This window comes from Cavia porcellus, unplaced genomic scaffold (genome assembly GCF_034190915.1).
Source record: "Cavia porcellus strain 051 isolate PalLab524CR breed Dunkin Hartley unplaced genomic scaffold, mCavPor4.1 scaffold_2, whole genome shotgun sequence".
Taxonomy (NCBI): domain Eukaryota; kingdom Metazoa; phylum Chordata; class Mammalia; order Rodentia; family Caviidae; genus Cavia; species Cavia porcellus.
In genome coordinates, this window is record NW_026947485.1 from 112,721,609 (window position 1) to 112,746,774 (window position 25,166).

General features: G+C 47.4%; 1 protein-coding gene across 1 annotated transcript in view; it reads right to left on the reverse strand.

Annotated features, from left to right (window-relative positions):
- The window catches only part of Parm1 (prostate androgen-regulated mucin-like protein 1), an 80,367-nt gene extending 60,575 nt beyond the window's left edge, over window positions 1–19,792 (reverse strand). The window contains exon 1 of the mRNA XM_063245228.1: window positions 19,404–19,792. Coding sequence (XP_063101298.1) covers window positions 19,404–19,446 — 43 coding nt within the window. The 5' untranslated portion in view covers window positions 19,447–19,792. The remainder of the gene's footprint in view (window positions 1–19,403) is intronic.
- Between the last annotated feature and the right edge of the window lie 5,374 nt (window positions 19,793–25,166).

Sequence of the window (25,166 nt, forward strand, 5' to 3'; positions counted from 1 at the left end):
ATGTTAAGAACTCTCGGCTCTGGGCAGAATTTTTTCTGTTTTTTAAGCTAAAATCCATACTTGCCACGAGTCTAATTTTTTTCTTTTTACTATCAGTGTTTTGGGGGGCCTCAAGTTTGGAGAACTTTGCCAATGTAAGTGGCTTCCAGTAGGGAACGGCTGACGCTGGAGATAGATCACATTGTGGGACTATAAAGCAAGGCCAGCCCGGAGTACACAAAGAGCTCAAAATGAGCCACATAACCAACCTGTTCCAGCTTGAAGAAGGCACAGGGTCCTGGCCAGCCAGGCAAACAAGTTGCTAGGCAGCGGGGATGAAATTGACATCCACTTCCTGAGTGTATAAATAAACCCCTGAGGTGGAGCAGTTCCCTTTCTCCCATCAGGAGAGAGGGCTCCACCTGACCTCAGCTTTTTATTTTCACATCCTCTCACCATCCTTCCCCCAGGGGAACTTAGAGAGCTGCGCTGGTATGGGGCAGCTTCCAGTACACCGATCTCTGAAAATAGAAATGGAGAGAGCTTTCATGAGGGCAGGATGCATCAGCTCAGCACAGTCTGCGTGCATCACCTATGAGCAGGGCTGAGCCAGCACTCAGCATCAGGCAGCCTTGTGAATTCTCAAAGCCTAAGTCATTGAATGGTCAGATGATCACAGAATGGGTGCCACGTGTGTGCTACCTTACTGGGGGCACAGAGCTCAGATATTGGATAAAATCTGTGGATCTTCTCCTCCCAAGGAAATCCATGAATGGAAGTACAGTTGTGTAGGCATGCTACAGTTTCAGGCATTTCATGGGCTTCCCATTGCTCCCTTATAGGTCATCTAGGTTTTGGTAGACTTCAGGTTAAGAATCAATTTTGGATCATAAACAACAGATACTAATGATCATCATCCAGTGCTTTTACTTAACAGATGGTGATGGAGTTTATCAACTCACCACAATAGCTCAATGTAGTTTGCAACATGGCTTTTTTCATTTTTGAAATCTTTTGATAAGCTCAGTTGTTTGTAGTATTTCAGTTACCTGAACATTTTATGTGTCATTTGTCTTGGTTACTTTTCTCTCATTGCTGAAACAAAATACCTGACACCCAAAATAAGGGAAGGAAAGGTTTATTTGGCTTACAATTTTTGAAGGTTTCAGGCCATACTCAGCTGGCTCCATAGCAGGTTGGCATGGCTGAGAGGCAGCTGCAAGCAACAAGAGCAAAAGGGCAAGAGAGGGAAAGCAGGCCCCCTTCCCTCCTTTACATGGTATGTTGGCTCCGCCCCTGCCCCTGGGTGGGTGCAGTACTCACACCACCAATCCCGGAACTAGACAGTGAACCAATCACAAATACTAGATCCAGCCGCCTCCATGACTGCATGACTGCCACCCAGACACAAACCATAACATCATCCCTGTTAAGACAAAACAATCTTTGGATGTCTTATCCATTTGCCATGGTATAAACTGAATTTATGCTTTGAAATGATGTTGTGTAGCAAGAAAGCACAAGTTAAATTAATTCAGTGCTCCTTTAAAGCCAAATAACCTAACACTTTTAGATGAAAACTATCCACCATGACTTAAACCTAAATTCTCAGATGAATTTTGATGTAACTAGTAATCAGGTTTCCTGAATTATACAGCACCCAGCTAATTGCCTGTGTTCTGTCAAATTCCTGAGAAATCAAGTGTTACCTAGGTCTGACACTTTTGAAATGTAGTTTCATAAAAATAAAATCAAATGCATAAACAGTATAATTCGTACATTCAGGGACCTGGGTGAGGAGGGCCAGTGTCACCACTGCAGCTGGGAATTGGAACTGAGCCCTCCTCTGTGATCATAGCCAGTGGCACTTGCTGTCTGCAGGTGCAGGGATGGCAGGGTCTCTGGAACGGGATGCAGAAGAGGCCATCAGTGTCATGGAGAAGAGCAAATGAGCAGTTAGAACCCATCACTCAAGCAAGGTCAGACCATCACTCTGCTCTCTGTAATTTGGAGACAGCAGCAGCAGAGCCAGGCTGTTAGAAACCTTACAGCTACTGGTCAGCAAAGAGCACAGGTGCACTTCCAAACCCAAGCTCTGCTGCTGGTCAAGCTGTCCAGAGTGGACACAGTGTCACAAAGAGCACTGATGCCAGCACAGTTCCTCGTCCAGGGTGGCATCAAGGATGATGTGCCGAGGAGCCTGGCTGCTTTATTCTTGGTGCCACCTTTCCAGAAGTCCTGACCCACCCTGTCAGAGACAGGACTCAGTCTCTCCCCTGCACCCTTGCCTTCACACAGGTTCCAAGACCTGGGCTTGTTTCACTTCTCTGTGAAACAGCGAACCTGCACCTCCGAGCGACTGCCAGGAGGATCTTCTGTGGACGTGGACCCTCAGAGCTCAGCGGCTGCATTCTGGATCCACTCCCAGCCTTGATGGCAGGTGTCATGGCAAGCTTCAAAGGGCCACCTTTGGATAGCTGGGGCCTCCCAGTCTGTCGCTGGAACTGCAGAGAGAAAGGTGCTAACTCCTTTCCTTCCTGTCCTGCCAGGTCCTTTGGGATGGGCCTGGCTGGTGCATCTGTATCTTTGGTCACACAGACGTCTCTGGAGAGGCCAGGACACTCTCTGATGTCAGAGGAGGTGGAGATCACTTTTCAGATGTTAATGTTTCTTGTCCTTCGCTCCATTCTAGAAGGATTATCATGAAGTGCAATCTTCAGTGGAAAAGCTGGGTCATTGCAAGCACGTGCCCCAGGCCAGACATCTGAGCTGGCTGACCTGCGCACCCTTACATAACCTCAGATTTCCTGATTAGCGCTTTTCTAAGTTGTGTCTGAAGGATTGCAAAGCTTTGGGAGCTTTTTACTTCTGGTCTCCCAAGTGCAAACTCTGGACCTCAGGCTGTCTTTGCCACATGGCTCTGGCAATGCACCGACTCTCTCTGGGATTTTAAACAAAATAATGAGGCTGTTCTCTTGCTTTGCAGCTTTTCATCTCAGCATCAAGGCAGTTCTCATCATGCCGCTTTGTTTATGGTATCAGAAGCTTAAATTTTTTTTACTCCTTAAAGAATAATGAGAATCAATAATGGCTACAGATCTCTCACTCTGCTTAGAATATTTCTTACCTCTATAAGCAAATTCACTAAGTATTAAATCTCCAATGAGTAAAATTATTTTTTTTCAAGAGGAAAGAGTTTCAATATTGATTTTCACTGGGACTTCAAAGGAAAGCGACAATTTCATAACAACATTGAGTAAATAGTTACAAAACCAAATAAATCCCCACATTTACCAGATATACACCTCAGGCACTTATTACAAGGATATAATTGTAGATTTTACCGGTAAAAAGTATGCACACGGGGAGGGAAGGTAACTTTCAGTTACTCCAGAAAATGTGTAGATATATCAAATAATAATTAAAAAATGTCAGGTCACAGTGATGTATGTGCATCCATGTTTATAGCACTACAATCTACAATAGCTAGAACTTGGAAACAACATAAATGCCCATCAACTGCAGAACTGATAAAAAAGATGTGTTATTTTTATACAATGGTTTATTATGCAGCTATAAAAAGAGTAATATTGAGGCTTTTATGGATAAATGGAGGCAACTTGAGACTATCTTCATAAGTGAAATAAATCAGACTCACATTTGTAAATATTGTATTGTCTCCCCACTGTAAAAAAAATAATAAAAAATTGAAAGAGCAATAAGATTCAAAATGTACAATAGATATTGTAATAATGAAAGGGAAAGAAAGTGTTCAAAAGGAAGGAATATCTGGGATACAGGAAAGGAGAAGTGGAAGAAAGGAAAAGATTATGTTTATGTAGTGCACATATAACTGTGTGTATGTATATGTGTACAAGATAGACAACTATACTACTAATTCTCTGTTAGTTCATCAAAAAGAACAATTTGTGCTGTCATCATCTGATCATTTTTGTGCCTAGATCTTGTAACCTGAACAATTACTTCTAAGGTAACAATATGCAATATATTAATTAGTGTTGATTTCTTACTGTTTTTTTTTAAATTCCATACTATTTCTATCCTTTATAAAATAAAATAATTTAAAAATTCAAATGCTACTATTTCATCTCCTCCTTAAAAATTCTCTTAGCCAGGCATGGTGGCACATGCCTGTAATCCCAGGAGGGAAACTGAGGCAGAAGGACTGCTGCAATTTTGAGACCAGCCTGGGCTACAAAATTAGTTCAAGACCAGCCTGAACTCTGCATAGTGCAACCCTATCTCAAAAGACAGAACAAAAAAAGAAGAAGAAGAAAAAGAAAGATCTAGTGATTTCAGGAAGGAAGCAGGTAAAGGAGGGGACATACCTAGCATTCACAAGTACACAGATACATGCACACACACACTCTTCACGGTGGTAGACAGAAACCTGCTGTCCTCGCATGTCACAATGTGCATTTTTTCCATGAAAGATTCATGTGACCTGTTGTGCTCCCTCACTGACAGGAATGTTTTCCACAAAATTCAGCTGAAGATGCTGTTTTAGAAGATGGATCCTCCCCTGTGTGTACAGAGAAAAGGTCTCAGTGTCCCACTGCTGTGAACAGAGACGAGCAGGCGGTGGTTTCTGTCTCCTGCCAAGCTGTGCTGTGATCCCAACTGGACGGCGGGTGCTCTGTCCTCAGCGTCAGCAACGTTCTGCACGGGGCAGCACTAAGGGAAAACGCTGCTGGGAACTCACCAGGCGCATCCACAGCGGTATACAAGCTGCCGCCAGCTGTGTCCAAGTCAGAGCATTCTGAAATCATCTGGAGGCCCCTCACATGTGACAGGGCGACCGGTGGTTGTTGCTTAGAAAGCCCATTCTGGGTGGGTTATAGAAGGGACATAAAAACCTCATTAACTGAAAGTCTTGGTTCCCCCTGCTCTGATACTTTGAAAGCGTGTGAGGGCATATGTTCATTGGTTTCTTTCATATATATAATTTTTCCTGCTTGTCCTGATGCCTGCAAGATGCTACTGTTCTTTAGTGGTCCGGGACCACTTCCCTTCCAAATACTCCAAGTACCTGATTTAAATGGTCTCAGTGGGCTTCCACCGCTAGGCACAATCAATCAATCAATCAATCAATCAATATGCAAATGAACAAAGATACTGGAGGAGGGGTAGCAACCACTATCTTGAGTCAAGTGATTTATAATTAAGTCTCAGATTCCTTTTATCAGTGGGTCTTTCATGAACATGGTGTAGAGGCAAAAATAGCACAGATGCCAGGGGTCGAACTTGTAGAGAGGAACTCGGTTGGGAATATGGCCTTTGCAGACCTCCCTGAAGCGAGGTCACCCTGGAATAGGGTGGCCTGGATCTAACAGGTAGTTGACCAGAGTCCTCACTGGAGGACATATGGACATAGATGGCATCCAAAGGAGGTAAGTGGCTGCAGGAAGTTGGGGTCAGAAATTGTGGTTATGCTGCTGCCAGCCAAAGGTCACCTAGGAGTATGCTTGGTTTCAGACTTCTGGCTCCCAGAGCTGGGAGGGATTCAATTCTTTGTCTTAGGTAGTCCATGTTTGTGTTAATTTATTGTGGCAGCACTGAGAAACCCAGATGGCAGTGGATCTGTACTTATGTCATGCCTGGCAGGCTGGCATAGTTCAAGGGGACAAGTGGCCCAGTGTGTGTGGTAATGCTTAGGGACGATGACACATCTGGCCGTACTCCTCCATGGGGACTGCCTCCCTTTCCATCCAGGACAGACGGCTCCAGTTTTGGCTGAGGACATGGGATAGATTTCCAGAGTCCCGAGTTCAAAAGAAGAGGCTGGTGCTTCCGGCAACGAAGAGCCACGAGCGGAACTCGCAGCCTCTTCTCTGTCACTTCTTTTCTGCTGCAGAGGTGGCTTATGTTGAGCAGGAGGCAGCAGCCTGTGCAGGTAGACAGCTTGATTCGATGGCCTTTCCTGCTTCCGTGGGATACCGTGGAAGTTCACAGGTAATGGCTGAGGCCAGGGTCTGTCTAGAGGATGCTTTCCAGAAGTTGACCTGTGCATTGCTACGGGGAAGCGAGAAAACCCACATGGCCAGATTCAGCTCAGCTCCCTTCCAGGGAGCACACAGACGCTCTCCAGAGGACCCTGCAGGTATCTGCCCTTGCTGTGTGCACTCCTCGTAGTGACTTGCTGTTTCCTCTGATGTGCAGAAGGGGCCTCCCACAGACCATGCCAGTTTGGAAGGGATTGTAGTTTCCTTTTACATTGCATTGTTCAGGTGCATGGCCGGTAGGCAGGCTGGCCAGGTCTGTAAAGCCCCACCCTTGCCCCTTGGGGCTCCATGTTCTCCTGCTGTCCTGTGTCCCCATGGGCTCCTCACTGTGCAGCCACTGCCCCGATGGCATCCCAGGCCTGGACCTAGGCTGCATTCTCTGTGAAGATGGGCCTGTCCTGCAGGTCATTTCTCTGAGGCTCCACATCAGGCACAGGCAGTGACAGCTGGCTCCTTCAGGTCAGTGTGTCACTTGTCACAGAGCAGACTGCCTCCGCCTGTCAGCTCTCCAGGAGAGAAGGGCAGGGCTAGGAAGTGCTGGAGACCCCGGGTCAGGGACTTAAGGATATACCAGAATGTCCACATCTGTCCAGCCACCAAATGACCGTGAGGCTTTGAGTACTGTCTCTGAGGCTGTTTCCCAGAGCACCTGCCAGGCCTCTGCTTGTGCTGGGGAGGAGGGGCATGGGGGCCCCACACCTGACCCTGATTCCACAGACCAGGGGCAGAGGTGCTAGGGTGAGCAGACGGGGCAGGCAGACTTAGCCCATGTGCTGAAGGAGCCTTGGTGGGCAAGGAGCAGGGCAACCTGTGTACTGGACCAGAAGGGGCAGGAGCCAGGGAGAGAGGCCTGAAGGGACATGGTGAGTGTCCTTAGGGAAGGAGTTCCCAAGCGGGAATGATCTTCACTTCCATGGCCAGTCACATAAGGGTGCCATCCTGCATTTCTTTTGCTGTGCACTGTTTACAGAAACCATAGGGAAGGGTCTGGGAGGCTCTAGATTGTTTGTGGCTGGACACGGGGGTGCACACCTGTATTCCCAGCAACTGGGAGGCTGAGGCAGGAGAATCCCAAGTCCCGACCTGACCTGAGCAACTTAGCCACCTAGCGAGGCCCTGTCTCAAAATCTAAAAAAAGGTGGGAATGTAGCTTAGCCTGAAGGCCCTGGGTTCAATCCTAGTTTCCCACAGAGAAACAAAAATCAAAAAGACCTTGTTATACTGGAATGATTTAATCATCAAAAAGGAGAGAGTACAAAGAATTGCAGGATCCCTTCACTCTTCCTTACAGAATGATTCCCAATCCTCCTTTCTGTAAAAACTCCCCCATTTCCCACTGCTTTAGTATTTTGAAGAAACTCCTAAGAATAACAGCATCTATTCTGTAAAGGTTGCTGCCAAATGATAAAAGAGACAGAGTGATAACTGTCTCCTGAGTGTATCATTTGTTCTCAGTTTCAGTTTAATTCAGGACCAAATAAGGACCACAGCTTCTCCTAAGACCCTCTTTAGTGTATCGATTTCTCCCTCTTCTGCCCATCTATCTGGTAACCTCTCCCTTTTTTCCTTGGAATTTATTACCGGCTAAGCCAGCTTGTTTACCCTCCAGCTTCCATCGATGGAGTTTTCAACTCCATGCTGCTCCTTAACATGATCTCTGCCTCCGTGGCCCCTGAGACCTGGTGGCTGGCTGGACAGGCGTGGTCACATGTGGGCGGTGTCTAATTTGGAAGGATCATAAAAGAGAGGACAGTGCGTTCTCCATCACTGGTGGCCAGTGACAAGGCTCGTGACTCATTAGGGCATGTGACACATGACACTCTGTCTCCACTGCACCTCTGTCCCTTCCCAGCTGCCCTTACACAGAGACAGTCAGTCACAGAGGAAGAATATCAAATCCATAACCTGCTTGATTCTTCCTCGTCATCCTTACTTTTCCAGATAACATGTGGGCTTATTACTTCTACCAAAGCAGGTCAATAAAGCTGCCCACATCATTGCTCTGCTTTGGGCATCACTGTGAACCCGAGGGGAGATGAATTATTGTCCTCTTGGGCAGGGGCACCTGGTCCTTTCCTTTCATTTTTATTAGTACATTTGCAGTATGATCACATTTGCTCTGAGGAGTGGGTACCTGAAGGTCTCACTCTTAATTTCTTTTACCTTCCCCTTCCTCCTTCTGCAGTGGCCTGGGCTGTCCTTTTTGGATTCCCCCCAAACTGGCCTGAATAGGTCCCTCAAAACCAGCAGGAGCCTAGGAGAAGGCACAGGTGACCACTGCTAGTAACTATAGTGCTTAGGAAGTGAGGAGGAGGCTTCCACCTCCAGCTGCGTGGGGCTGTGGAAGAGAAGTGGCCTGGAGGACAGGAGGAGGAGCAGCTGCAGGACCTTCAGGGAAGTGGTGGAGGGAGGGGAGACGCCGAGCCGTGCAGGCCAAGCACAGTGACCACCTATGTGCTCTGTGGCTCTCAAGTGACTTCTAAACCCCAGGACTTGGATTGCAAAGTCCATGGCTGAGGACGGGAAGGGTTGCAGAGCAATGAAGGGCAGCCATGATGAGCGATCTCTGTTTTTGCCTGCACAACTATAGCGTTGCCTGTAACAGGGCTCTGACTGGGCCATGTCAGAGCCTTGCCAAGTGTGCTGTGTCCCGTCCAGGGCGCCCGCTGTGTCTGCACTGAGCTCGGCCAGTGGTTCAGGGGTTAACAGTGGAGTCCCCGGCACCTGCTAAACCACATTTGATTGATCCTTTACTGATTCTATTGATCCTTTATTGAAAAGATGATATAACAAATTTAAGGCTGCCAAAGCAGAAATAGATTATATCCTCTTTTGAGGGCTATTTTTTTATTCCATATCTAAATTGGACACTTTCATTTTGAGAAATTTAGAACAACATGCAAGAAATTGCTCTCATGAAGGACAAATTCTGATGAGATTTAAACAAAAGGAAAAAACCCAATAGAACACCCTAAAGGACTCAGAGCCTCTCAAAATACTCCCTCGGGTGCAGGGCTGGGTGGGTGATTCATCCAGGGCTCGGTCCTAGGAAAGGCAACATCGACTGAAGTCGCTCTGAGGGTTCAGTCGGACTATTTCTTTTTTTTTTTTTTTTTCCTTTTTCTTTTTTATCGGTACCAGGGATCGAACTCATGACTGTCTGCTTGCAAGGCAGGTGCTTATGCCGCTGAGCTAAATCCCCAGCCCCGGAACTATTTCTTGAATCAAGATACTGAGGATTGAAACTATCGTCTAGCAATTGTGATACCCCATTAACTATTGCTAAACAGGGATTTAAAATATTCTTGGCATCTTATTAAATAATTTTGGGAGAGAGAAGTGAAACTGATATAACGCTCACTTATTACTAGAGATACAACGTAGCCTTCCAAATCCTTTCTCTGTGGGCACACACATGTACACACATGCTCACACGCCCACACACATGTACCCAGCAATGTCTGGTTTATTCCATACTTTGTTTTTTCAGTATTTTGGGAAATGGACAGTTACACCACATTGTACCCATGTTTGTGGAAGGTACACAGTGAATGGCACCCCCTTTCTTCTGAACTGCTGCTTCCTTTTGCCCTAAATGAATGCCAGGCATGCCAGGTCATCTGATTAGCCTAATGCACAGAGCAATATTACTCTGCCACAAGAAGGATGGACTTGAGTCGGGTGGAGGAAAATGGGTGAGCCTTGACACCATAATGTTAAGTGAAATAAATCGGACGCACAAATTTAAATATCGCATGACTGGGGCTGGGGATTTAGCTCAGCGGCATAAGTGCCTGCCTGGCAAGCATGAGGTCATGAGTTCAGTCCCTGACACCGCAGAGAGCCAGGTGTGGTGGCTCACAGCTATAATCCCAGCGCTCAGGAGGCTGAGGTGGGAGGATCCTTTCGAATTCAAGACCAGCCTGGGCTACAAAGTGAGCTCAAGGCCAGCCTGAACTGCATAGCGAGACCCTGTCTCAAAAAAGACCCCCCCAAAATCGCCTGATTTCTTCTATATGAGACAGTCAAAATATAAATAAAGAGCAAAATAAAGGACAGATAATAGGAAAAGGGTAGATGGATCTTTTGCAAATGGGTAGGGGGCCCAAAGATGGAGGAGAGGGGAAGGGATGAAGAACAGAACACAGATGTGGGACGGACACCTGCCAACTCCACCCAGGGAACGCAGCCACTGTGTACTGCAAACACTAGCTAATAACAAAAACCGAAAGAAAAACAAGGATGGAAAAATGAACCCAGAAGTGGGCACCCTGAATGTTTGCAGTAAACTCAACTTTCCCTTTTTTGGTTTATTTTTATGTTGCTCCAGTTGATACAACAAGACAAATACGTTGCTATTTTCTGAAGCTCTCATGTTCCTCCTGGCAGCCACAAAATAGCTGATCATTCTGGTTCTGAGCAAGCCAGGAAGCATCGAGTATTTGCTGTAGTGAGGCCGAGTGTGCGTATGTATGTGTGAGTGTAGGCATGCATGGACATTGCTGGTCAGCGGTGCCTGTACTGCAGGATGTCCCCTGCCCCAGGACACCGGTTTGAGTCATAGCCATCATTCTTATCCGTTACTGGACCGAAACACAACCCAGCCTCAGAACTGTCAGGAAAAGCAGGGAGCCAGGCCACCAGCGTGGTCTTGAGCTCACCAGTGACCAACTTTCCCTCTCTGCTCTCAGCACTGAATGAACGCTCTCCAGCTTTATTAGATGACCTTCACTTGTGATTCTTTCAATCGCAAACCAGGTCTCATCAGGAGGCTACTTTTAGTTACTCCAAAATTTGAAAACATGTACAAATCAAGGTACTGTGGCCCTCTCAGACGGAGCTCAAAGGGGACATTTTCTTAACTACCAGAGTTTGAGAAGTATCAGCAGCTATTTTAAAATGATGTCCATGAGAGGAAAAGGAAGAGCTTTGTATGTGCAAAAATAGCTGATTTTTTAGGTTTGTTTTTGTAACCGTCAGTGAAGACTGAAGGTCTGATTGCTGGCTTTAAAAAAGCTATCTGGAAACACAAGATATGAGTACCTGAGGGGAAGCAGAAGTTTGTTGATGTATTAGTTTTGAGTGATCTGTGGAAAAATGTGAATGAAGTAATTTTTCCAGCCCTCCAAACTATCTTTATCACCCTGTTTAGCAAAGTTTCAAGTACCCTCTAAGTGCCACCCAACAGTGTATCACCAAGGGCCAGGACAAGTGAGAGAGACCAAGTCCCTGTCCTACAGGCGCTTTGTTTCCATGAGGGAGAGTAGAGATGGGGACCCACACTGAAATGCTAAGCAGGAAACCAAGGAGGACATGGGGTTATGGTGCTGGTGGCTGGCACACTGTGGTGCCAGGACACTGCTCAGGGCGGGGCTCACTGGGAAAGTGACATTTCAGCAAAGGCCCGCAGTATGGGTCTAGCGTGTCCTGCCGACTCCTCCGTGTTAGAGTCCTGATGCTGGGGGAAGGCGTGGAAATCTTCAATAGGGAGGGGCAGGTTAGGCCACGGTCGCCCTTACCCCACAGAGCTGCCATGGACGCTGCTATCTTCCCTTCTCTTTGTTCTTTGCATCTGCCACGAGGTGGCCAGCACCCTCCATCAGGCCCTCCTGCCAGTACCTCCCATGCTGTCTGGGCTCAGAGCCAGGGTGCCTGGTCTCAGACTGCTGTGAATCCCAGAAAACCTTTTCTTATTCATAAGCTGAATACCTCAGGCATTTGTCACAGTGACAGGAAGCTGATTGACACTGAGGTGTCCAGCAGGTGGGAGCTGGCCATGGAGGGGTCAGCCACGGCTGTGCTAGGGAAACCGGTGACACTGTTGCAGGCTGAGCAAAGGGGACAGTGGGGGACCAGGTTCGAGAATGAACAGAGCACCCCTCCCACTGGCCTTGACATCATTCTGAGGATGCTGACCCCATGCAGCGCCATGACAGGGCTCGGCAGAGATGGCCCTAGTATAATCCCAAGGACCATGTGTGTGTGGCTCTGTGGAAGCAGGATCAGGAGGGAGCAGCCTTGCGGGGAAGATCTGAGAGGAGGATGACAAGATGGCAGCCCTTGGTGGGGCAGCAATGGTGGTAGCAGGAGTGGGTGGGTTCTGAATGGATTTCAGAGGTCAGGCCACCATCTTGAAGAATTGGATACAGGGACACAGAAAGGAGCCAGGTGACATTTGCAGCAGGAGTAGCAGGGACTGGAGCTGCCACTCACTGGGAGGGGTTGAGTGCCTGGCTGCAAGGTGAGCTTGGCAGGAAGGTGGAGGAGTACATTTTGCACACCTTGAGTAGGTCTTGAATACTGGACGCTTGACTGTTTTCTTTCCATAACTCAGAACTCATCATCTTCAAAGACTGGCAGTTCCCAAAGGGTAGAGCTCTATCTCAATTGCTCCTGAATGTGTTTCCAGAGCCTTGAAGAGTATTTAGCACACATAAATGCTCGGTTAAAAATCATGTCTTGCTCCGTTCTCTGAGCTATGGACACAGTGGCAGATCAAACAGCTCACCTTTCTGATCCCCTATTTGGAGACACATGAGGCTAAGAAACACAGTAAAATAAACCCTTCATCCACTGGCCTCTACGCCTAACAGACATTGATGAGACATGTTCCTCTGCACCGGTCATCCTAACTCTGGAAGGAGGACGCAAGGCTCTGGAGATGGCACTCCACACCATCTTCTTGCTCCAAAATCCCTCTCCCATAACCTGCCTCCTCCATACGTGACAAACCAATGCCACCCTCCCACCCTAACTGTTGCCGCTGGAAACAGGAGCACATATGGGGTGGTCTGCTTGGAGCAGGACCAGCTGTAAGGCGTTGTCCAAGAGGGACCTGAAAGGAGCCGCTCTGGAGTTAATTCAAGCCATGCAGCTGTGTCACCTTGGCTTTTGCTTGGTCTCCATCCCTACTGGCCCTGCTGAGGGCACCCTGATTAGCTATCTGGGGCCACCACATAGTTCCACTAAACAGGCTCAGTTTGCAGCCTTTTCTAGAATAAGAAGGTAACAGAAAGGCTTCCCATCCATGAGAGGAGGCACCTCTGAGCCACCCTCTAGACTGGATATGTGAACACTTTTCACCCCAGCAGCAGCAGCATCAACAGTGGCAGCGAGGGCCTTGGTGTTCCTGACTGCTTTTACTTACCATCCCCTCTCTGCTGCATGTTGGGTAATCTTTTCATTTAATTTGGCCCTGGCTCCCTGGCCAATCCTCTGTGCCCTATGCAGAGACTCTAGCAGCCCTTCCCTTCCTGACTGTCTGCTGCCAACCCAGTGCCCATGTGGACTCTGTGTCTTGCTTCTCTCCCCAGCAACATTTTCCAACATGTGGTGATGGGCAACCCTTCCCCTTTCAAAGCTGATGATCCCTTCCCTGCAGCTGCTATGTTTAATCAGCCCCCCATAAAAGGAGGAACTGGGACTCCCTTTGTTGTGTCACCTCCATAGGCATCCGGTGCATCCCTACCCGAGGTCCAACGTAAGAGCCCTATGCATTCTGACGCTGCCTGTGACGCGGCGGTTCATCAGCAGTTCGAGCGTGATTTATCGAGAACTTGCCTCCTTTCCAGGCCAACAAAGAGGTGTTTAGCCCATCAGGTTTCTTTAGGGTTACAAATAAACCAGCGGCAGAGATGCTCACTCATGCTGTATTTCTGCCATAGTAACTAACTCAGTGGGAGACTGTGATGGTCTACGTATAACTTTCCAACAGCACACAAACAGAGCACCCTTCTATTGGTGCTTTCCCACAAACTCAAATTCCATTGCAAAGCAGAAGTCCTGCAGTGCAGAGAGTGTTACAGTCAGTCACACATGTGTCCAACTCCAGCGTAACCCTCTCTGCCCCCATCCGATCTGGGGATCATGCCATGGCGTCAATGCTTTCGTGCCCCTAGATTTTAGATGTTAAAATCCCAGCTCCCCAGGTGGTGCTGTGAACACTGGGCCCTCTGGGAGTTGATGGGCTATGAAGGAAGTGGGAGGCTGGTGTGGCCTTCCCCACCATGTGACCGCACTGTCCAGGCAGCACCCGTGAGCTAGGAGGTAAGCGGGCCCCCAGACTCAGCATCTGTATCTGATCTCTCCTGCCCCAGCCTCCATCATGGTGATGAGTACATGCTTGCTGCTGAAGGGAATCCAGTTTCCAGAGCCGGGCTGTTAGAGCAGCCACCCTTAGTCTTAGGACTAAGACAGGTCCTAAAAGCCTGTCTAGTGACTGGGAAGCATTTCCTAAGAGGTTACAGACACCAGGAGGGTCCATTGTGAGTACAACAGCAGCGAGCAAACTCTCCCCATGGTGAGGGGGTGCTTCTTATTGCACAGAGCTGGTAGGGACGTCACCATGCGAACCATAACACATCTTTTATTCTCACTAGACAAAAACTCAACCCCAGGTTCACAATCATGGGCCATAAATAAGTAAACAGAACCCCTGTCCTCGAATTCCTGTCCTATTCAACACCTGCAGTCCAGTTCCATGTCCTCCTTCTTTGCTCACAGAAAAGAAAATTGGGTGTCAGAATCTGCAGTGTAAGTTCAAGACGTTGTCACCCAAGACATCCGAGGCCACTCACCTTTCGTATTGAACAGATAATGTTCCCTAAACATCACAGATATTAATCTGCCATCATTTTCCCCACTTAATCAGCTACTCATAGCCTGTCACCCTAGGTATGAAGGTACCCATACCCACCACAGTTAAATTGCTTAAAAGATTTTTGTTTAAACTTCTAATGTGTTGCTTCCAACTCCGGAGAGCCAAGCTTTTAAGTGACACTAATAAACCTTTCCAGCAGGAATTATATAAAACTTGGCTAATTAATAATTTGTAAGATGTCATAAGATCCTGGCACAAAAAAACAACCGTGAAACCCAAAGGTACTCAGTAACTTTCTTTTTGAATCAGCTGCCAGCCTAGTCCCATGAGGCTTCTAGTTATAGCTGCCTTAGCTGTTTTTAACATTGCTTCCATAAGAAACACACAGTTCTTTTAAAGGAACAGTCTAAAGCGGCTCATTAATGTAAGTGAGAGAGGCTGCAGAAATCTCATCAATTGTTCAGATGCACACAGAAACGCACAGCTAACGATACACAATCAGAAGGCACAGATTTCACCACAGCAGGGAAAGCTGTCCTTTAATCCTAACCGTGCAGTTGGTTACCCAGAGAGAGCAGCTTGAAAATTTCTGTGTTTCCTCAGGGACAAATCATTTTGAATGGAGTGGTGGAAGGCAGCTAAAGGACTCTGACTCAAGGTTCCAAATAAAGCTTATCTTACATCAGACTCATTGCACAGATGAGCTTGAATACACTGGTTAGTCACAGATGAAAGATTAATCCTGGCTGCCAGAAAAAATATAGAACCATTAGGGGGAATCTGACTTTCACATTACATGGGACATACTTAGAATTACTGCGTATTTGAAATTCAAATTTTACCGGACAACCTGGAATTTGTTTTTGTTTTTTTTGAGACACAGTTTTGCTATGCAGTCCAGGCTGGCCTTGAATTCACTGTGTAGCCCAGGCTGGCCTCTAACTTGCAGAATCCTCTCTCCTATCTCAGCCTCCTGAGTGCTGAGATTACTGGCATACACCAACACACCTGGAAGGACAACTTGAATTTTTATTTGCTAAACCTGGCAAACAAAACAACAGGCAAAGGAAAATCAAGATAGTATAATTTTCACTGACTGAATATCACCCCGCATCAAAGGGAAATATGAGCGTGAAGATTTCTGTAGCTGTCTCTTTCGTTTTAATCATTCCAGGCACTAATGAACTGGCAATGGTTTAAAGGTGTTAAAGAATGTTAAACAGGTGACAGAAATAGTACACTGACACCAAGGGTTATAATGAGCACTTAAAGACTCACACAATGGAAGCTAGGATGTTACATTAATCGGGCACTTAAATGATTTGTGATATAATTAAATGAGAAGCATTGTGAACTACCTCAGCACAGGAGTCTTACCAGGGAGTCACCCTGCCTGCACATTACCTACAGGGCAAGTGATCAGCCCTGCATTTCCAAGGAGAAAGCAATCCTGGAGTAAAGCAGACAAACACCGCCTCTCCAACCTCTTTATAGATCTTCCACGGTCTTCTACAAGAAACCTGAACATTTTCAAGCCACTTAACAGTGTAAGAGTCAAGCACATAGTTATTCCTATGCTATCGTGTTCCATTTCAGGGACAGATGCTTGGGAAAGGAATTACACAGTTGTAATCAGTGCTTCAGGATTCCTTTCCTTTACTGCAGACTTTATCTAGGTGATAAGACAGCCAATTTCTGCTGAAAACATTTAAAAAATGTTGCTGTCCACCATTTCCAGTGGGGCTGTTCTCTGAGAAGGAAAATTACCACCTAAAAAATCTTAACAGGATAAATACTGGACCAATATTTCCTACATAAAAACCCAAACACAATTAGACCAGGCCCAAAGGCTGCAGTTCTGTCAGAGATCTGGGCATTACTGGTGTTTCAGGGTTCTGGAAAGAACCATTCTAGAACTTTCAGACAAAAATGACCCATCTTTGCCCAAGTTGTTTGATCTGAATTACCCAAAATGTTGTGGTTCTGGGTACTGAATGTTTAAGGTTCAGCTGACTGAGACTTTAAAAACACACCAGTTTGCAAAATTCCCAATGGAAGAAATGAAGTCTTTGGTGACACATTACTTCTCTTTGTTACTGAGCAAATTTTGGTTTATTGTCCAAAATTTAGTCGCTCTGTAGGCTTGGCTGAATGTTCTCTTAATTTGCTTGCTGGTTTTGCAGGAAGAGTTGCACTGAGATATTAGTAAAGATCTTTGATTCTGACCATCCAAAGGGAGCTGTATAATTAACCTCTGCTGCTAGATAATCACTGTATCAGTGAGGGTACTGGCTAGGTAAGGGTCACTGGGCAAATGTACTATATCCCTGGTATTGTTTACTTATCTGTCTAGTCTATCATTTAACACTTCCTAAAGCCTTGTGATGTTCTATTCCCATCAAGTTTGAAGATAGGAGCACACAGAGTGAATAAGGCTCTAGCCCTGAACAACAGGATTTGTGTGTAGCAAAGCCTGCCAGTGATTCCGCTGCAGGAAGAATCTACTGCTCAGACCTTGAAGCCCTGCCTTTGTCCGGGCATCAGATAACAAGGAAGAGATGCCACCTTTTAGGTCAGGTGTCTTGTGAGTAGGTGTCCTGTCTTGGCCTTTGACCACAGATCATGAAGGCCTGAACTCCTTCCACCATCCCGGCAAGCCACAGTCAGCCCTGCCTCCTGGGATTGTGTATGCACTTTCTGTTTATGTTACTCTATCTGGGAAAAGGCTACTGAGAAGACCACATCAGGACCTGTAGCAGACAGAAAGCTGAAAATGCGTAGCAGGGCTCTTTCTTCAAGCACAAGGACGTCAGGGTTAGATCCCATGGGCGCTGGGGTGCTGTCCTGCTCACCTGGGGACAAGAAGATGCACAGAATGCCTGGCTTGGGGAGGGGCACACTCTTCCTTCAGGAGACCAGCGCAGACATGCAAGAGCAGCAGGAGCAGGGGTCTGTGCCTCCCCACCTATTACGGCTCTTCTTTGTCCTCTGCTGGTGTTGCAAAGAGGCCTTTGAAAGTTTCACTGCGCTTTAGATCTCTGCTGAGGCAGATGTGAATAAATGAGGCCACAGAACATCAGCCAGCAGCCACGGCAGGAAAGGGAATGAAGCAGAAACAGCCCTAAAGCTCTAAAAAGTGAAGCCATTAAAACTGGAGGTGATGCTCCAGCCTGGCTCACTCTACCTGCACCCCTCCAGGGCTGAACCCGGGAGTTTCAGGTTTGCAATCAGTAGATGAGAAGAGTTTGGAACAGAATCGGCCTCCAGACAAACGAAGACTACCTAAACTTCCTCTCTACCTGCTCTTAAGACCTCTGGCTGGTGGTGCACCTGTAATCCCAGCTACTCAGGAGGCCGAGGCAGGAGGATCACAAGCTCAAGACCAGCCTGGGCAACTCGGTGAGATTCTATCAAAATAAAAAGAGAGCTGGAGATGCAGCCCGGGAGCACAGTGCTCTTGGGTTTAGTCCTCCATACAGGTACTGTGCCTTCCCCAACCTTGTTCTTGGTTCAAGAAGGCATTGGTTTTATAGCAATGATGATGATGATGATGATGATGATGATGATGACGATATGATTTAAAACTTGAAGCCCCTAAAGCTGAAAGGAGAGCAGAGAAGAACAGGGTCCTCTTGGGCCTGGCTAGAGCCCAGCAGAGCTGGAGACCCCTGTGCCTGCCGCCCTACTCCTTCATGGACTAGACTCTGCTGCTTTTCCCAAAAATCCGTCTTTTAGATCTGAAAACCCCTTCCTCTGGGTGCAGAGGCCCTGGTGGGGTTGTCATGCTCTCTGTATGTCACCTGGCTGACAATCTACCGGAAACAGCTGTGCAAGACACGGACCCTAAACAGATTCTTTGAGGGTGATTTTTGTAGAAAACGAGGGAGGGCCCCTGGCGGGATTTGTGGTCTTTGGGGAGAGGGACACTGGGCAGGCAGGGAAGAGACAGTAGGGCTGCCTGGGTCTCTGGGGGTGGCTGTGACCTTCGTGGCCGGGACCTCACAGAGACAAGGGGACGATGCTCCCCCTCTCCAAGTACGGGGCTAAGCTAAGACTATACTAACACAAAATCACAAACAAAACCCCCACAGAACTCCGCGGAGCCTCTCAAGGGGAAACAGCCACAATAGCGCCTGTCAAGTTAATCCGGCTTGGCCAGCTGCCCGGCTGTTGAAAATACCACTGAAAGAAGTAGGAAAGGGAGAAACCCGGGCTTCGGATCCCAGCAGCGCGCAGAGCCCTGCGCCCTGACCAACCCAGCGCAGAGCTCCCGGAGCCCTGCGGCGAGGACTCCGTGTCCGAGGCGAGGCCCTAGCTGTCACCAACCGCGGGGACACAGTCCAAAAGCCCGGACTCGGGAGTGCACAGAGGACCAAGCCCCGAGTTCCCACAGCCGGACCGCGCGGCGACCGTCCTGTCTCATCATCTCGCGCGGACCCAGGTCGCACGCCCTAGACCGGGAGCCCGGAGCGCCCGAGTAGCCTCAGGGCGGCGGCCAAACCTGACTCAGCCTCCTGGCGTTGGACCCCGTGCCCGGCCCCTGCCGCCCGGCTCCAGGCTCTCCAGGACTGCGGCGTGGCCGCGGGTCCCCACGCACGGCGTCTACGCAGGTATGGGCGGGAGCAGACAGAACCCTGCCACCGAGTCCTCTGCGAGACCAGAGCCCCCGGCTGCGCACCCTCCCCGGGTCTGTGTGCGGGCGCGCACACCGCACCCCGGTCCGACCGGACCCGACTGGATCGGGCGTCCACACAGCGCGCACCCCGAGACCCCCGCGCAGTCCGTGTCCCTCAGGCGCGTACCTGACAGGAGGAGGCACAGGAGGACGAAAGCCCGGTCGCCCATGGTCCTGCAGCGGGCGGGCGGCGCGGGCTGCAGGAGGCGAGACTGGGAAGACCAAGCGCGGCTGGCGCAGTCAGCAGCGTGAGCTCCCGCTCCCGGCACACTCCTGCTCCATTCGCGCCGCGGAGCCCAAGGGGCCGCCGCCAAACCCCTCCCACCGGGCGTGTGGCGGGGCTTGAGCCACCTTCTGGTCGTCCCTCCCTCTTTCCCTGCCGCCTCACTCACGTCTCCGGAGCCCGGCCCAGGGCGGCCCCTGCTGGACAGCGCGCGGCGGAGACTGGCTGGAAGCCGAGACAAGAGCGCCGGGAGCGCCTGGAGGGATTGTGGGGAGCAGAGCTGCTGTGTCTCAGGGGCGACTTAGTGCTCCCCACGGGAGGTGGCAGCCTGGCCAGGAGCACCTGAGAGCAGCACCTCCTCTGTTCCGGGCACGGGGATGCCCAACCCTGCAGAGTCGCCTGTGCGCCGAAACCCTCGCCAGCCAGCAGCGTTTCTGTCCCTGATCAGCACCTGGCCAACTGTTGGGCCGCAAATCCTGACAAAGGGCATAGGACTTGAGAACATTGCGAGAGCAAAGGCGCAGAGAAGACAATCACATGTTCCAAGGTGCAAAGCCGGTGACAGGAGTCCGTGGAGGAGGCCCCAGGCAATACAGGCTGTGTGACACCCTAGGTGCTGCCAGCTGCTGCCCGTGTCTTCTGCTTCCCACAGCGACTCTTGAGGTGGCACCAGCGTGTCTGCACCTTTTGAGCAGAACCTGCGGCTCATGGAGAGGTTGATGCATTTGTCCTGTTCGAAGTCACACATCCAAGGGACCGCGGTGACCAGACTCCTGTTGCCAGGATGCTCACCCTGCCCTGCATTCTCCAGCCTCTCTGGAGCAAGGGCAGAGAGTCCCAAAGCCACCATCGCAAGGACCTTTACATGGTTCCCTCTACCCCGTACCTGGGACTTCCTGAGTTCTGAGGTCCAGTGGAAACCCTAAGCCTGTTTGTTTGCGATGAGCGGGACCCTGCGTCCCCTAGGACTCCAGGAACCTGAACAAGGCGTGGAGGATGAAGTCTGGGGGTACCCGTTGTCTCTGGAGAACACTTTCCTCCCAATCTTCTTCCTCCTCTACCAGGGGCTGTGCTGTGGCGGTTCCTAGTGCCTTGCAGACTTTACTTACATTCTCAGACGCTTGCTGTTACCTTGGTAAATGTACTAATTCTTGTAGCAGCAAGGACCAGAGATACAGGACCTACCCCCTTCCTATAACAGAAACTGCAAGTGCAGTTCCTTAAACAGTTCTCCAGTTCCTTCACCTCCCAGCCCTTCTGCAGGGGGCTTAAGGAAGCTTCCCTATGGCAGAAGGGAGGACTTTGGAGGACCACTTCCTGGAAAAATGGACTCCACCGAAGTCCCACAGCTCTTTCCTGTGGCCCCTGTGGAATGCAGCACATGTGGGCTGAAGCTCTGGGACAAAGATGATCACTTACTTGGTCCTCACAGGGTGGCCAGCCCCACATTCTAATCAGTTAGCAAATCTAAGATTTTGGAGCTGAAATAATGCATTTGATTAAAATCATTTGGGTTAATTGCTGATTAAAATGCTTTAGTTTCCTAATCCAGGCAAAGCATGTGGAACCACTTTCCATGTGCAGGCCTTCTGAGCAGCTGTGGGATACAGTGACTGTCATACCCAGGGGAGAACAGGAGGTGTTTGTGTCACAAGCCATGGTCTGAGCAGTGGCAGTTTGTTTACCATCAGTCTCCTGCAGGGTCAGGATGCTCCCAGGGGGTTGTCCCCACCATCAGAACTGCTGTCCCACTGTCTCAAAACTGGCTGCCACCTTCAGAGACACAAGGAGAGGAGAGGGGGAGGCTAGGCAGCGATTAAATCTTTTACCCAGAGTGACTTCCAGTTGTGTTTTATGGGCAAAAGCTACACCTGACTGCAGCAAGTCAGGGAGCACAATCTCTCCGCGGGGCAGGGACGGGGGACGGGGCAGGGGCAGGAGAGGAGGAAGGGTGGGGTATGTAACACTGTGGGTACCCGTCTCTGCCCTGAGGGTCAGACACAGGATGAGCAATGCCAGAAGTATATGCTTTATTATGTCTAATGTTACAAATGATAGCAATAATAATAATAATAATAATAATAATATCCACTAGCATTTATGGTGCTCCTGCTACATGTAGGAATTTTCCAAGCACATAATTGTGTTGATTAAAACTTTATGAGACAGATACTGTAAGATCCGACAACACACTACCCTTGTTACCATCAGCTATTTTGTGAACCAGCAGCTGTAGAAGCTCTGAGAATAGAGTACACATTGCTTATTTTTAAATTAAATTTTATTTAAAGAAAGAGTAAACAAAACAGAAAATAGGTAGAAATAATACATACGTTCAGAGAAAAAAATAAACATTAAGAAATCACTAGTTGATGTTTATATATTGTTGTTTCACAAGTAGTTGTTCAAGATACAAAAATGAAACAAAAATGATACAAAAATGTAAAGAGGAAATTCAAACAGGGAGACTGAAACAGTTCTGTTCAACTGTCCAACAAAAACTTAGTAACATGGTTGTCAATCCTATAAACTTAAACAGACATGCAGTTATCCATATCTTCATTTAAGTTTAGATTAAACAAACTAAAGCAGATTAAAATCATTCTGAACAAATAATAACAGTATTTCTGGGTTTCACATCTTGATACTCCGTGATCAGCACTGGGTACTATAGTGTCTTTCTTAAAAAATTTAATTTAAAGAAAGACTAAACAAAACAGAAAATGGGTAGAAATAATGCATAATTTCAAAGAAAAAATAAACAGTAAGATATCACTAGTTGATGATTACAGATTGTCTTCTTACAAATAGTTACCCAAGATAGCAAAGTGGAGCTTATAAAGTGGGGATTCAGTGACATTGCAACCAGTTCTGTTCAACTATCCAACAAAAACTTAGAAATATGGTTATCAATCCTATGCACTTATACATGCAGTTATCCATCTCTTCAATTATGTTGAGATTGAATAAACCCAAGCAGTCTAATATCACTCTGAACAAAGAATAATACTATTGCTGGGTGTCACATTATGACACTCCAGGATCAGTACTGGGTATTTTAGTGTCTCTTTTTATTCAAAATATCTGTTCATTTCATCATATGTCATATGATCAGTTCTCATAAACTGTTTATAGATTCTATACATGCATGAGTCTTAACATGTATTTCTATCCTTTCTATGTTAGAGGGAGAAACAAAACAAAGCAAGACAAAACAAAACACATTCCTATAAACACATGAAATGAAATAAATATATAAGACCATGGTACAAAGTGTTCTACCATGGTTCCTGTGTTGTCTCTTGTTATCTCCAATAGAATTAGCTATATCATCAGATATAGTATATTTGAATGTCAGTATATAAAAGCACAACTCTGCATATAGTATAGAACTTCAAAAACTGGCAGTTATCAAACCAGAATACATATTGTAGAGTCTTGTCATCTTCAGTGTAGTTGCCTATACTCTCAGACTTGATACCATCAATCATATCAGTTTTGAATAAAATCTTCTCTGCCTCATTTCTGTTATGCTCTTGTTTGCTATCAGTTGTTCGCTTATCTTTTTCATTCTGTTTTCTGCTCCATGCATTGGGGCCTCTCTGCCACTGTTTCTTGGAATCCTAGTACTTTTCTTTCTCTTTAGAATGCCCTGCAGTATTCTCTGTAGAGCTGGATTGGTGTTTGCAAATTTCCCAAGTTCCTCTTTGTCTTGGAAGCATCTTGTTTCTCCATTAATTTCTAGAGAGAGTTTAGCAGCATATATCAATCTGGGCTGGAGGTTATTTTCCTTCAGGGCTTGGAATATTTTGCTCCAGGCTCTTCTTGACTTGATGGTTTGTGTCGAGAAGTCTGCCGTTATTCTCATGGGCCTTCCTCTGTAGGTTATCTGTTTCTTGTTTCTAACAGCTTTTAATATTCTGTTCTTATATTGAATTTCTGGGATCTTGATTATTATATGCCTGGGTGTAGCTCTGTTTTGGTTGTAGGAGGCTGGAGTTCTGTATGCCTCATATATCAGAATATCATTTCCTTTTCCTATGTTTGGGAAGTTTTCCTTAATTATTTCTGTGAATAACCTTTGTAGTTCCTTAGTTTGTATACAGCTTCTTCATTTACATTCTTTATTCTCAAGTTGTAGATCCTTTTGTCATCTTCTAGCATTTGTATTGCTGCTGCTTATTTCCTTGTTATTTTTAAAAAGTTTTCTCTTTCATGCTCCCACATTGCAAAACTGTCCTCCAGTTTGGATAATCTGTCCTTAATTTCTTTTAAGCTGATTTGCCATCTTTCCATAGAGTTTTTAATTTCCTGGTGATCTCTTTGAATCTGCTTCATGTATTCAATATTTTTTTATATTCTTCACCAAATCGTTCTCTCCTTTGTTTGAGTTCCTCCCTTCTTCCATCTGTGTCTGCTTGAGGGGTGCTTAGTATCTCTTTTATTAATCTTCTTATGTCTTGCTTTATTTGGGTAAATATTTCACTTTTGAACTCATCTATGAGGTCCCGAATATATCTGTTTATGTCCACTGGCACTGTATCTGATATGGTATGTTTGCTGTTCTCATTCTCCTTTGTATTTACCTGTCCTGGGTTAATGTTCCCGGGGTTGGGCCCAGGGACTTTTTGTTGTTGCTTCCTCTTCCCATCTTTTTTGCTTCTTCCAGGAGGCCCCAGTTTCTTTCTTTGTTGGTTACAATTCTTCTGAAGTGCATTGGCTAGATGACCCTTCACACTGCAGTGTGCCAGTGAGTTGCAGACAGAGACAGCATATGCTGGCCCCTCCCCTCTGGATCAGTCAAGCTGCTGTAGCCTGCACTAGTGTATTACTTTGCACCAGCTCCCCTCTGGACCAGCCAAACCTCCAAGGCCCCACTGGGCCAGTGTGGTTAGTGTGCACCACCACTAGGGACTTGACTTCAGATAACCTATTGGGTCTCAGCTGGGTCACGTGACCCAGACCTTGCTCACTCCACCAGTCCCATTCAGGAAGGGAACAACTTCCACTCTTGTTTTGGTCATTATTAGAATGATGTCTAGTGTTGTGGACTTGCAGTGTTCTGATGCCCTGGATTAGCTGCACCCCACAGAGGCTGCTGGCTAACAGATGTTGGAGCACTGAGCGGGCTGTGCTTGGCTGAGTCTCATCCTGGCTGGGAGCTGGAGAGGAGGCAGCGGGTCAGCTGGAGGCTGTGTCCTAATCCTGTCTCTGCCACCTGCTGGCCGGCTGGTGTCTGAGTATTTTGCATTTTGTCTGAGTGTCTGGGTTACTCTGCTGACACCAGAGAGAGTGTCTTAAATGCCAGACTGCAAGTTTCACATTTCAGAGACTGTGGGTCTTGAGGTAGAAGCGCTGGCCTGGGAGTTTCTGGGGTCCCCTCTTCTTGGCTGGCAGAGCAGATCTCTCCGAGACTGTACTCCTCTTTCTCCTCCTCTGTTGCTGTCACAGATGCACCCTCATGATCTCCTTACCCTTAACCACCTCCTTAACCCATTTATGCTGAAGGCTAAACTTTCTTAAAGTTTCATATAATATTCAGATACATTACCTAAGAAAATTCAAGGAACAGGAATTCAAAGAGAAACCATTCTAAGCATGTTCCAAAAACGCATCATTAGACATTGAAGCTTTTAAAACCTGTTTCTAGCACAGCTGCTTGTGTGT